Source organism: Rhinatrema bivittatum, chromosome 3, assembly GCF_901001135.1.
Source record: "Rhinatrema bivittatum chromosome 3, aRhiBiv1.1, whole genome shotgun sequence".
NCBI classification, from domain to species: domain Eukaryota; kingdom Metazoa; phylum Chordata; class Amphibia; order Gymnophiona; family Rhinatrematidae; genus Rhinatrema; species Rhinatrema bivittatum.
The window spans coordinates 368,304,431-368,318,031 of NC_042617.1; the positions used below are offsets into that span (position 1 = coordinate 368,304,431).

Here is a 13,601-nt window from a genome sequence, read left to right on the forward strand (position 1 = left end):
TGCCCAGTATCTCTCTTCCCTCCATCTCTAGGCTCAACCCCTTCCACTCTATCACCAGTCCCAGAGTTTGATCCAGTTCTCAGTATTACTCCTCACACAGGCTCCCTCTGTCCCTCTCTCTCTCACACACATGCTCCCTCTCTGTAGTACACATACACATACCCTCATACAGGCTCCCTCACTCTCTCGCACACACATACAGGGTCCCTCTCGTCTTGCATACGCACCCACACAAGCTCCCTTTCTCTCTCATACATACATCCTCACACAGGCTACCTATGTCTCTCTCTCATGCACCCCTTCACAAAGGCTCTGTCTCACACATTCACAATCCCTTCACACAGGCTAGCACCCTCACATACACATGATCCCTTTTTCATAAACACGCCCTCCCAATCTCTCACACACTTACACACTCCTTCACAGTCTCCTCATATAGGCTTCCTCTCTCTGGCACCCACACAAGCATCCCCCCCCCCCCCCCACTCTCTCACGCCCCATGCTCTCTCACCCTCCTGCTCTCTCTCTCTCACCCCCTGCTCTCTCTCTCTCACCCTCCCCTCTCACCCTCCCCTCTCCCTGCTCTCTCACCCCCCCCCCCCCTCCCTCACACCCCTCTCCCTCTCCTCTCACACACATTCACTCTCACCAGGGCCTTCATCTTCGCTGCGACTGGAGCACGTTCCATTCACAGCACACAGGGACTTTCATCTTCACCGCGAATGGTGTACCAGGGCCTTCATCATCGCTGTGAGCGGAGTGCATCCCGTGGCACATGGAGGCCTTCATCTTTGCCATGAATGGTGCACTGGGGCCTTCATCTTTGTGCTTCGTTCACATGCCGGGGTCTCCTCTGCCATTTTCTGTGCAGATAATGGCAATTCTGCACAGGGAGAATTTTGCGCAAATTCTGCACTCCGCAGTAGCACTGAATTCCCCCAGGACTAAATACTGGCAGGCTGATATCACTATGAAATCAGTTTGCTCTGTCTCCATCTGCTGGTAGAGGTGCATAACCCACTTGTTCTGGATTAATCTGACTGTCCTAAAGGAAAGGAGATTAGCAGGTAAGTAGTAACTTCTCATTAGCTCCAATTTGCTCATTGCTTCAAACATTGGGAGTATTATTTTTTGTGTATGCGGATGATATTCAGATGTACATTCCGAGTGGGGTTTCTGATGATATTCCTGAAAAAAGGTTTCAGAATTGTATGTATGAAGTAAAGGGTTGGTTGAGAAATAATGGTTTGGTTTTAAATGTTTTAAAGACTAAACTTTTGTACGCAGGAAAAAGTTGTAGGATAACGGATAAGGCAACAATAACTTTTGAGGGAGTTGAGTTACTAATATTATCAGAGATAAAAAGTTTGGGAGTGCATTTGCATTCACAGCTTAGTATGAAACCCCATAGAAAGCATATAGCTAAAACCGCATTTTAAGCTGAAGTTGCTTAGACCGTTGAAATGTATAATACTGATAGATATGTTCCGAACAATACTTTAGCCCCTTGTTTTGGGGCACATTGATTATTGCAACATTATCTGTGTAGGTTTACCTGCAAAATTAATACACGTGCTGCAGTTAATTCAACACACTGCAGTACATCTTTTATTAGGTATAATGAAATATGAACATATTAGCCCAGTACTGCAGACTTTACATTGGTTGCCAGTAAGGTACAAGGCAAAATTTCAATTGGTTACAATATTTAAGTTGTTGCATGACGATACACCCTGTATTCTTCAAAAAAATTAAAATATAATAGTCCAGCATGTGCTCTTCGTTCCACAAAAATGTGTTTATTGCAGGTACCCTCAAATAGAGATTATAAATCACAAAAAGTCTGGTGTAGAACTTTTTCATATAGAAACATAGAAATGATGGCAGAAAAGGACCAAACAGTCCACCCAGTCTGCCCAGCAAGCTTATAATAGTATCTGTCAGGCTGTACAGGTTACCCCCATACTTATCAGTTTCCCAGACCGTAAACGTCAGGGCCCTTGTTTATTGCTCTCTGAGTCCAATTCCCCATTATCTCTTGCTGGTGGAGCAGAGAGCAATGTTGAAGTTGCATCAAAAGTATTAAAATGTTGGCCCCAAAATATTGGAATGCCTTACCATTGCATTTGAGAAAGGAGACAGATATAAAAGTGTTTAGAAAAGGTGTTATGGCACTGCTTTTCCGAGAGGCATTTAGGTAAAAATAGTTTGGTAATTTTTTATATTGTATTTGTGAAAGTTTGTTTGTATTCTGTGTATGTTTTTATGTATACTGCACTGAACACTAAAGTGTATGGACATTTGCTGTATATAAGTTTTAATAAATAAATAAGATTATACTTGGGTTTAATGTACTGAGATATTTGTCACTGAAAGCCATAAACATGGTGCATAGCCCATGTTTTATGAAGGTCCTCTGAATCCTATATTGCATTTATTTATCTTATTTTGGCATTCCTACGGTAATAGTGTAATTTGAGCAGATGAGAGAGGAAACTGTCAGTTTTACTCTGGCTTAGTTTTTTTCCTCTTCAGTTGGACTAATACATGAAGCAATTTTTGTGAAAGTATTGAAAACATGAGTTTAGCAGCCTTTGATCTTAACCTCTGTTCTCTTCTTTTTCGGAGGAATCATCACTCCTCATGCAATCCAATGGATCAAGGAATAAAGACAATTCTGCTTTTTACAGTGCTTGCTACTGCTCTTGACTTAATGACCTCTTCTTGACTGTTCTAATTGAACGCCAGCCGGCTTGAAATCTTCACACATCCTGTAGCCCTTAGTTTCAAGCAAATATAGACATTTAGGTGCTCTATGCGACTAGTTTCCAAATTATTTTGCTGGTTTGTAATCCAAAAAGATGTTCTTTTAAACTGCCATTGTTTCTCCATTTGTTACAGCAGGAGCTAGTGCCCATAAAATTCATTACCAAATGTGAAGCAATGTATTGATTAAAAAAAAAAAAAGGATTGCTAGTTTTGAAGTGACTTTGAACTATAAATTTAGCTATCACCAGTGCGCATCTATCTTACGCCTTGGGTGATATTGCAGGCATGTTCTCACTATCTCTGCATTACTCAATCCTACATGATCTGATTTTGGCCTATTTATAATACAGTGTGTCTCATACACAAGGGATTTCTCCTTTACAATTTAAGACAACATGTGTGGCTCTTTTCTTATATTTTCCCATGATTATACAAATTGGAGTTTCTTAGTTGAAGTAGATTAAGATTAGGGGCAATTTTCTTTATATTCTGCATTGTGACAACTTCAAAGCAGATTCTGTTCAGGTACTGTAAGTATTTCCCTATTCCCAGAGGATTTACAAGCTAAGGACCTCATTTAATTTTTCTCATAGCCATGAGATGAGTGCAAAAGCTTTAGTAAACCAGGCCCTAATTTGAACCTGAGGCAATGGAGCATGAAGTGGTTTGCCCAAGGTCATAACAGGGGTCAGCAGTATTTATAGCCTGGCTTCCCTGCAATGCTACGCAGCTTGCTGCTCTAACCAGTAGGCTGCTTCTCCTCCACTCGTGAGTTGAGGCAGTGTGATTTCTTTTTAATGATTCTATTTCTGCATTTTGGCCAGCATTGGATAATGTTGTGTGGCATACAGTACCTTTTGATAGCACCGTTCTGTACTAAGCATCTGTTCTAGCATAGGACTTTTATTGCATGTTCTAGGATATCTGAGGGTAACAGGAACTCTGCTGCTTTTATGGGTAAGACCACAGTCCTGCAGCTTGGACTGCCTGCATACTGACAGCAAAGAACCAATCCTGTTTAGAAGTGCGGTCCGAAGGAAGATTGGCTCTTCAGCTGGCAGTGAACAGCTGATGTATATACATTTTAATACCCAAGTTCCTGACTCTGTCAAAGTGTCTTAGATTGCAGGGTACAATGGTCTTGCCCGGGGGTACTGGCTGTGTAGCTGTGAGAATCACTCTCTTCGGGTCAATGATATGCTGGGATTCATCAGGTACGTCCTCTGAGAGGAAGGAGCAGGTGGTGGTAAGAGACTTCTCCCCCTCTGCTGTTGGGAGCTTTTGGGGGGCACCAGCTACTAGGGAGTTGGGGATTTAACCTGCCATTTTCAAGGTAGGGGAAGAGCTAAACTCTGCTTAATCTGGTAATTTTGTAAAGAGATTTTTTTGGGGGGGTGGGGGGTGTCGGGCATGGGCAGAAGCAGCTAACTTATGAGGGGAAGGGGGAATTTGGTCATGGCTGAGCTGCTATATGCATAATAACCAGTCTAAAGTTATCTGGGCATCTTTAGACCTGTCCTGTACCAGAACCCCAGTTTCACATAACATTTTTAAAAATTGTCATTACATTAGCCATGCTCCAGTCCTCTGGAACTATGGTTTGTTTTAATGGGTTTACACATTACTATTAGCAGGTCTGTAAGTTCATATTTGATTTTTTTTTTCAAACAGTAATGAGTTATTCACTTTGCTCTATTACATCTTCCATTTCACAGTGCTTTGCTTTAGTTGAGCTGAATCATGACCATCAAGGAATATGTCTGTTCAATTTGGGCCCTCATTAGGCTCCATTGGATGGTTTGGGCCCCTCACAGTTTCTGCTACACCCCTTGCTTTGAGTGCCACCGTTTTCCCCATTACATCTGATAGAGCTTGGATGGACAAATCTTTAACAGTAGCAAAGGAGGTGGTGTGAAGATGAACATGTAAGCAGGCATTTTTTATTTATTGCCTTTAGATTGTGCTGACGTGGTCTAAGCTTGCTGTGCGAGTTCCTCACCGTTTTCCTAGAGAAGCAACTCCCCCGTATGATATTGCAGGTCTGAAAAGATCAGGCGGCAGGGAACAGGGTGAGCCTATAAAAGCTTCATTATGAAATGCCCACTTTCACCTTATTTGGCATTCTCTGCTCACGCTTTGGATAGCAAGAGTTGTTATACACCTGCTTTCCTACATCGCTATTCAAAATGCTGCACTTGTCTCATATTCTCTGTTAGAGCAGCGGGCTAAAAACCAGGGAAGCCAAGGTTCAAATACCCCCAATGCTGGGTGTGACCTTGAACAAGTCACTTCACCCTCCATTGCCTCCAACTTAAATTATAAGATCTCTGGGAACAGGGAAATATCTGCAGTGCCTGAATGTCACGTTTAGATACCAATAAAAAGGTGTGAGCTAAATCTAAATTGATTTTTAACCTACTTTTCGAATAAAATGAAGGCTTATGAGTGTGTGTCCTGTAAATAAGTTAATAAGATAACTTGATGTTATCACAACACATGGGGGGTGGGGGGGGCATGAGGGACTGATGAAATAAGGTGCGCTTGGCAGAACGCAGTTAAACCTGCAGTTGCATGCACATTTTTTTGTGCAAAAATGAGTTATGTACACAATGGAGAGGGTGCTAACCTGTCTGCATTAGCTATAACCCCTCTCTCCTCCCCCCCCCCCCCCCCATGTAGAGAGAGATGCTGGCTTAGTGCAAGTTTGCAGTGCTAAGAAAACATAACTCCTAGTCCGAGGTGGAGTAAAGTTTCTAGGGCCCATGTTAGTCTATGGGAGAAACTAGAATTCTGGTGCCGGAACCTGTAGCCCGGCCTATTTCCTGTGTAGAAAGCATTTTCATGAGTTAAATTTGTGCATAGTGTACATAAATTATATTTCTAAGCATTTTCTTTATGCCCAGTTTTGGAGAGGGGTTGCATTTTTTAACGCCTGATGCATTAGCATACCATTAGCTGACTGCAGTGAGAGTTAAAAATGTTTTAGCGTGTATATTAAGAAACTGTGCACTGAATTTCAGTGCACAGCTTAATGCTCAGCTTGCCACTCACTCCCTGTATATCCATGGACGTACATGACTTAGAAAGTAAGCTCCTTTCATTCTGATTAGAACTTATTTTAGTAAATTACATTTAAGCTATGTTTCAGTACTACTGTTATATTAAAAAAAAAAAAAACACTGGCAATTACATATTAGAACAATTAATCTTTAATAACTTAAAAATAAATTATTTTCTCTTACAAACACTATAATACATTTTTACATTACCATAGGCATCAACAAATGACATCTCACTACCTGGTATAGATGGGTCATCTAAAAGGTCCAGTGTTAGAAATAATATAAACCAAAACATTATAGGTATTAAAATTGGGATTATGCTTTGGAAGCCTGTTGCAAGGCAGCCCCTAATACGAGTGTCAGTCGTATTCTCAACCTTCGGTTTGCCAGGGATGAGCCAGTTCCCTTCCTTAAATTAAGTGGACTGCTTGAGGCACCAGTGGGGGAGGGATATATGCCCTCTACCCGGTCTTTAAGTTCATGGGTCAGCCTGCAGCTGCCCTTTGCCCTTTTAAAAGGTAACAAGCCAGGTTAAGAACGCAGTTTCTCTTCTCCATTCCCCCCTGCCAGCCAACCAGTCCCTTTCCCCCCCCCCAACACATGATATACTGGCTGGGAAGTCTCCCTTTCCTTCACCAGCAGTCGGCTACCAGCTTGTTTTAAAAACAATAAGAAATCCCTTCCTTCCCTCAGCCAGCAGCACCATTACAATTAATACCCCCCACCCTGTAGACTTTTTGTCCCAGTTAAGGCTGGTGGAAGGCTCGATATCTGGCTGGGGGAGCAACTGGCTGGGGGAGCAACTGAAAAAAAGAGCTGGCATGGGAGAGAACATCTGCTCCCCTCTCAGGCCCAGCAGTGTAATGGAGCAAACCTGGACTCAGTCTCATGCAGCTCAGTCAGCAGCAGATTCACGATGTCGGACCGGCCCGGGTATTCACCGCCCAGGACACATCATGTGGTCTGCCGAGCACTGCTCTCTCATGGTCATGCACGGCAGACCACGTGACTGGAGCGATCGGCCCACCAGGGGATGCCTGATCCCCCAATAGGCCAATCCGCCCCTGAGCTCAGTAACATTCAGCTGCTCTCCTCCCAGCCCCAACTGGAAAAAGAAAAAAAAAGTCCACAGGGGAGGATTGGGATGTGGTGTAGAGTGTATTGCAGCCTATGCAGCTGCAGGGCAGGTCTTCCTCCTCATCCTCATGCAATCCGTCATTCTGTGGACCAGCAGATGAAAAGCCTTGGTCTAGATTATGCCTATAAATTAAGGTTTGCCACCTGAGAGAAAGCTGGGGGGAAACCATAAACACACTAAAATGGCTTGAAATCTTGTCATCTTTCTTCATAAACAGCAGATGAAGGGAGAGGTTCTTAGTTTGTGTCATTCAAGTGAAAATAACAATGTTTTGGGACTAAGCAAGGCAATCTGCTGGCAGGGCCTCCCCTTTTATCCATCTCAGTCTGAACTGTTTCTGTAAAATCTCTGTTCAGTATGCAAAGCCAATGCTCAGTAATGTTCTCATCTGAGAGCACTGTGTTTTCATATACAGAGAAATATACAAAATCCAGTTTTGAGGAGATGAAGGAAAGAGAGGTAGATAGGAAAAGGAACCTACAGGGAGCAAAGTTACAGTCTCTAAAACATAACCATTCATGTATGTACTCCAACCATATAGCACAGGTTTGAGGAGCACAACCCTGGACCTCAAGCCACAAACTGCGTTGGTTTACGGGGAGGAATCTCTCATCCTCAAGAGCCACAAACTGGTCTGGGTTGTCAAGATAGCCCTACAGAATGCACCTGAGATTTGCTTATAATTAAGGCAGCATGCATATTCATTAGAGATGCAGATTTGCAGCACTCAAGGACCATAGGCTCCTCACCCTTACAACATGTCAATGATGAACATTTCAAACATGTACACATTCAGGCTGAGATTCAGCTTAATTTGCATAGTTTGGTTCCCAGGAAACCAGACCTATTTACAGCCCTTAAACACAATCAGGCCGATGCAATACTGTGCACTCAAGCTAATGCACAGGTTAACCCATGGTTGGACACGTGTTTTGGATGCATGTCCGTAATCTCTTATACAATAAAGGGATTAGTGCATCCAAAATGCATGTCCAAACCAGCGCATAGCTAACAAACGCTTATCACAGATAAATGCCATGTTCATGAGGCTATTAACTATTCCCCCTTTACATAAAAAATAAAATGTGCACCCAATGTGCACATTTTTACTCTCAAAAATTAATACCAGCCCAGTCTTGAGGAGCCCAAAAGTTAACAGAGAAGCAGAAAATACTGCGTTTCTGTAGTTCCTCCGACTTAATATCATGGCGATATTAAATCAGAGAAACTGCCAAAAGGAGTAAAAAAAAAAAAAAATTTGTAAAATGTCTTGCTCGTGGGCAGGTCCCAGCCTTGGGAATGTGTCCTCAAAATGTAGGTATGTGCAGCCATGGAACACAAGTGGAACCTGGACAGAGTCAAAAAGCCCCTTTACGCCAGTTAATGGCTTTTGAAAATGGTCTTCCTTATCCCTTGGTGCTCATCAAGATACAGCTTTCCCACTAAATTGCTTCAAATCCTTCTCCCAGTGGCAGTGAGGAGCGTGTCACAGGGCATGTTCTTTACAATGCATGTCCTAATAGTGCTTCCGATGGCACAGTTAGTACATAGAACAAATAATAACTTATAAAAAATTAATCTGATTCAATTCCAGAGTCGTGCTCCAGGTCACTGTCCTCGCTGTCAGAATCTGAATCTTCGTAGAAAGAAATTGTGGCTTGAACGGGAAAGTTTTTCAGAAGAACTTCTCCTTCTTGATACAAATAATCGTAGCATTTTGATTTAGGCCAGAATAATCTGAAATCAAACACAGGACACTTGGTTGGTCTTTTGGCACACTACAATCTTTCGCCAGCATCACTCTGGTACCTGTCCCTCACCTCCAGCTGTGAAAGAACGTAGGCCCTCTTGAGAACGTAAGCAAGCTGAGGTCAGATATATCGAACAGAAGCCAAAAGGGAAAATCTGCTTCACATATCTGTCCTTTGCACTTCCTACTTCTAAGCAGCAACTTATGCAAGAGGAAGCAGGATGCAGGGGAGGGACTGACAACAGTTTCCTCTTTCTCTTTTTGGGCTTCCAGCTCATTCAGCACCAGGGCTGGGATTATTTCCCTGTTTTAAACCCCCCCCCCCGTACCTAAACTGATTGTTGCACTGATGCACCAGGACTGAATCTGGCTACTAAGTGTCGCCTTCGAGCAATTACCAAGACCTTCCTCCTTGCCCAGGGAACCCGTGGGGGGAGGGGAGGATTCTGTTATTAAATGGACAGAGTACTGCATGATATGAAATTTCTAATCAGACTACTGTAGGAGAGAAATCAGTTGTATTTACAGTACCTATATTTGAGGAAAGAAACATTGTAGCCAGAGATAAGTGGATGATTTAGTTAAAATGAAAATTGATATTCCTTTTCAGCAGACTGAATGCAGAAAAAAAACTGGCACATATGCTTTAAATACTGCAAAGCGTTATTTTAAAGCAGCGGTCTTAGGTGGATTCTTCCAAAAGAAACAAACAGTCTGTTTATTAGCTCTGTTGCTTCATCTTGACTATTTTTAAATCCCTTTTCATATTTGTTCCAAATGTATTATTTTTGTCCCAGCTTTTATTATGGCCAGCAGCCATGCTCCATGTTGCCATATAGAGGAACTTCTATTCTTTTCCTAGACAAGGACTCTGTTCCCCCTCCCCCCAGCGTGGGCTGAGCTCCTCCATAGGTAGCCCTCACAGCCCCATGAGTGAGAAAGAAGCTTTGGTCATCACTCAATTGCACCTAGCAGCCAGCCTAAGGGACCACCATTGCTTGCACTGATAGAAGCTTAGCTGCATTGCCCCTGGATGAAGGCTACTGCCATGATGGCCAGTTTTAAAAAAATAAAAATAAATGGGAGAGCGTGATAAAATAGGGATAAAGTAACAGATACTTTTCTGAATAAAAACTTATGGTGGCTGTCTGCAGCCCCAATTCCAACTGAGCTGGAAGAATAAAGAAGGCAACCACCAACCAAAATAATAAATAGATAAATGGGCAAGGAAGAAAGCATTTTTCTTAACTGTATTCACTGTATGAATTAAAACTCAGAAGTTAAAAAAGAAAATCCTGAACCTAATGAGCTTTTCTGCTTTGCTTTAACTGCCAGCTAAATTAATTAAAAAAAAAATCAATTCATAATTAAAGCAATAGAGCTTTATAGGATAAACAAATTGAAAATTACTGTACAGTGTATAAGAGCCCTATATAATTAAAAGCACTACCACTTATGTTCTCCCACATGCCTGGTATGCAAATAAGAGCAAGAGCCGAGCATGTTTCCCTATAAATCTTTAAAAATAAAAATGTAATGGCAAGTTAATCTCTCCATATTAAATGGCTCAAAATAAGACTCCCAAATTTAATCAGGCTACCTTTCTAAATAGAAAAACAATATTTAGATAATTCTGCCCATGGGACCATTTCCCTTGACCTTTATCAGAAGCTGCTAGGAATAGTTAGACTAAGCACAAACAGCTCAAGTCCCCTGCATCCTCTGGGGCAGATGCAATACAGTGCCGTTCAGCCGAGCGCAGTGTATAACCCGCAGTTGGACGCGGGTTGTATAAGCGCTAATTAATCCCCTTATGCAATATCGTTGCGATATTAAGTAGGAGGAAAAACAAGATTTTAAAAAAAAATTTAACAAGTTTAAAAACGTTAAAAAAAAAAAAAAAACACGGGCAGTCGGGTGCAGGAAAGGGACACTCAACTGTAAAGTGTCCATTTCCTGAATCCCCTGCCTGTGCGGAAAACAGACACCGATAAACTCTGCGTCGGTTTTCCTAATCGGTGGACGGCAGACGCCGATTGGGTTCTCGTTAGCATGGAGGCGCGAGGGGCGCGCAAGCGACCCTAGGGCCTACTTGCTAACGCGACCCCCCCTAATTTAAAGATTGCATGGCGCCCCCCTTGGGGCCGCGTTAAGAAAGTGGGTGCTGACTCTTCAGTACCCGCTTTCTGCGCATATTTATTGCATCAGTCCCTCTGAGAGGTAATATTATTTAGCATTTTATTGAGCTACTAGACTGAAATAGCACTGTAAGGTATCTCCCAACACCTCAGCCTGGTCTTCCAGCTGCACAGCAGTACCACCCCTGCCTCCCTGGAACACAAGAGCAATAGTGCAGGACACAATACGAAAAAAATACCCTCACCCTATGCCTCATCTTAATCCTGCAGCACCTGCTCTTTTGGAAGAGGAAGTGCCCATGGGAGGAGGTGAGGACACAGCCACAGGGAGTATGTGTCATCTCTGCACTATCACTTGCTATTGGCTGCTCTTGCTGTCATCTACGGCCATGGGGTGGTGCTAGAGGTACAAGGAGGGGGCAATTGATGGTGGCAGATGGAAATTAGGATTTCGGAGCAATGAGATGAAAGGAGCAGGAGAGAAATGAGGAGAGATATAAGAAAAAATGACTAAAAAGGCAGCATTAGAGGAAAAGAAAGAAAAGCAGAGGATACAGAAAGAAAAGTGACCTGGCAAGAAAACATATTTAAAAAAGATTTATATATACTGTATAACCAGTAAAATTAAAAAAGAAAAAAAGCAGTTTACAGATTTAGTATGCATAATAAAACCAGTTACCTCCCATCCAACATTACATGTATAAACTAGCAATGCCACTGCCACCACTCCCCTAAACATAATCCCAATTCTCTTCAGCATCAAAAGCCAATCCTAAATCAATTTAACTGTCTTCCTGCTCTGAAAACCAGGAGCAAAATGGGCTTTAAGTAGTTTACAAGATTTTGTATAACTCAATTCATTTTTAACACTGGTAAATTATTCCATGCCAGAGGGGCTGTTGTAAAAACAGGTTTAGAGCACCTATTCGATCTACATTTTCATTCATATGAAGATATCCATATGCCCCCCCCCCTAGGGTACTCTAAAGGCTCAACCTGGTAAATACCGTGATAACTCTGAAAGGTATTGCAGACCATTAAACCGGACACAATGGAAGATTATTGTTAATATCTTAAGACTCACCCTTTCAGCAACCAGAAGCCAGGGCACTGTGGCCAACAGAGGAGACCTCCTATCCAGCCTGGATTTCTCACAAACCAGCCTTGCGGCACTGTTCTGAATTAGCTGTAACTTGTTTATCCAGTAATCTTGTAGTCCCACTAGCAGCCCATTACAGTAATCCTACACCCCCCATAACTATAGCCAATACCAAAATCTTAACTGCAACATGATCCAGAAAGGGTTTCAATTGTCAGATTCTCTTAAACAGCAAGTAGGCCTTCTTCCACATCTGGTTCCATAGAGAAAGTTGTATCCAAAACCACACACAAACATCTAACTTAGAACAAAACCAAAACTATCTCTCTCCCCCTACCTTCCGTTGGATCTGAAAATTCTCAAAAGCTCATCCCACACCTAATATCTCACTTTTTTACTTATTTAATACCAGGTGGTTTCCTTATAGCAATCTGTCAACTCTATCCAAATACAAATTGTGTATTTTCAAATATTGACTTTTGTCTTAAATAATGTACTTGTACTGGCAAGGGGTCACTTTTTAATAAGGGCATCTAAAATTCTCCAAATATCATTTATTATATCCCCCCATGGGATGGGTTGAGCATATAGTAAGAAAAAAAAATAAAGACAGGCAATTACCTACCTTACTGGGTGTTTGTAAGTTGTAAACTTGCCGGCAGTATCACGAACACGGTAAAGGCCATATGGCTGAAAAAGATAGAAAAGGCATTAGGCTGTGTTCAATAAGAACATAAGAAATTGCCATGCTGGGTCAGACCAAGGCTCCAACAAGCCCAGCATCCTGTTTCCAACAGTGGCCAATCCAGGCTACAAGTACCTGGCAAGTACCCAAACAACCTCTCCTTCAGCTTGGCAGAAGCTGTACTGTGCGCCTTGTTTTTATTATAAAGTCAGTCCCTTGTATGGAGAAGCGGGCAAGACTTACCAAGCTTTGACTCCAGAGCTCGGATCTTTCCCCTTCTTGCCTGGTGATTAGCCAAGGTCGCCACAACCCTCCGGACCTACAAATCAAACCCGAAACAGCAGATCAGTAAAGAGCTCGAGCGAAGAAACGAACAAAAGTAACGATTAACCTCCTTTTTCTGTTCACGCAGATGATCAGAGCAGGAGAATTCCCCTTAACCCCCACCCCTCGCCGACTATCCAAATCCGAGCCAGCGGCTTTCGTCCAAGACCCTCCTCTGGGAGCTCGGCGAGGCGCTGGCTCTCTAACCTAACAGCCGCGATCAGCGAGTTTTCCGTCGCGTTATTATAGCGCCAGCCTCCTGGCAACAGCGCGGCCTTCACGTACCGCGCCCTCGCTCGGGCCAGAGCCCCGCCAGGGGGCGCCCGTGACCTCAGGCAGCTGCAGCGCACGGACCCGGGAGCGACGCCAGACACCATCCTTCCGACCCTTCTGCCGTCCCGGCTCCCGCGTCCGTCTCTTTATAGCCCAGCCCGCCTCGCCTTTTGCCGAGCGGATAAACAGGGGGGGCGGGGGGCGTGTAAACAAGGGCCGGGTGTGCACGTGGCGGCCAGCTCCCAAATGGCCCAGGCGGGGAGCTGACGAGGGAGTGCGAATCGCACCGAGCCAGATGTGCTAAGACAAGCCTTCACTACAGCTGGCCCTGAAGCCGACAACTTGTGCCCCGATTCCTTTTTT

At 43.3% G+C, this 13,601-nt stretch overlaps 1 protein-coding gene across 1 annotated transcript; it reads right to left on the bottom strand.

Moving 5' to 3' along the window:
• Nucleotides 1–5,960: 5,960 nt before the first annotated feature.
• Nucleotides 5,961–13,373, bottom strand: RIPPLY2 (ripply transcriptional repressor 2). The gene is made up of 4 exons (XM_029595500.1): nucleotides 13,251–13,373; nucleotides 12,885–12,960; nucleotides 12,582–12,646; nucleotides 5,961–8,706 (listed from the first exon to the last, which is right to left on the bottom strand). Exons 1-4 carry the CDS (start codon nucleotides 13,340–13,342, stop codon nucleotides 8,544–8,546), a joined length of 396 nt encoding a protein of 131 aa, XP_029451360.1. The 5' UTR covers nucleotides 13,343–13,373; the 3' UTR covers nucleotides 5,961–8,543.
• Between the last annotated feature and the right edge of the window lie 228 nt (nucleotides 13,374–13,601).

What these genes read in the sequence shown, in the direction of transcription:
- RIPPLY2 (XM_029595500.1), bottom strand. Translation starts at nt 13,342, where the DNA reads ATGGTGTCTGGCGTCGCTCCCGGGTCCGTGCGCTGCAGCTGCCTGAGG. An exon ending in CTGGCCCGAGCGAGGGCGCG is followed by an intron (nt 12,961 to 13,250) that starts GTACGTGAAGGC and finishes TTTGATTTGTAG; the next exon opens with GTCCGGAGGGTTGTGGCGAC. An exon ending in AGCTCTGGAGTCAAAGCTTG is followed by an intron (nt 12,647 to 12,884) that starts GTAAGTCTTGCC and finishes TATCTTTTTCAG; the next exon opens with CCATATGGCCTTTACCGTGT.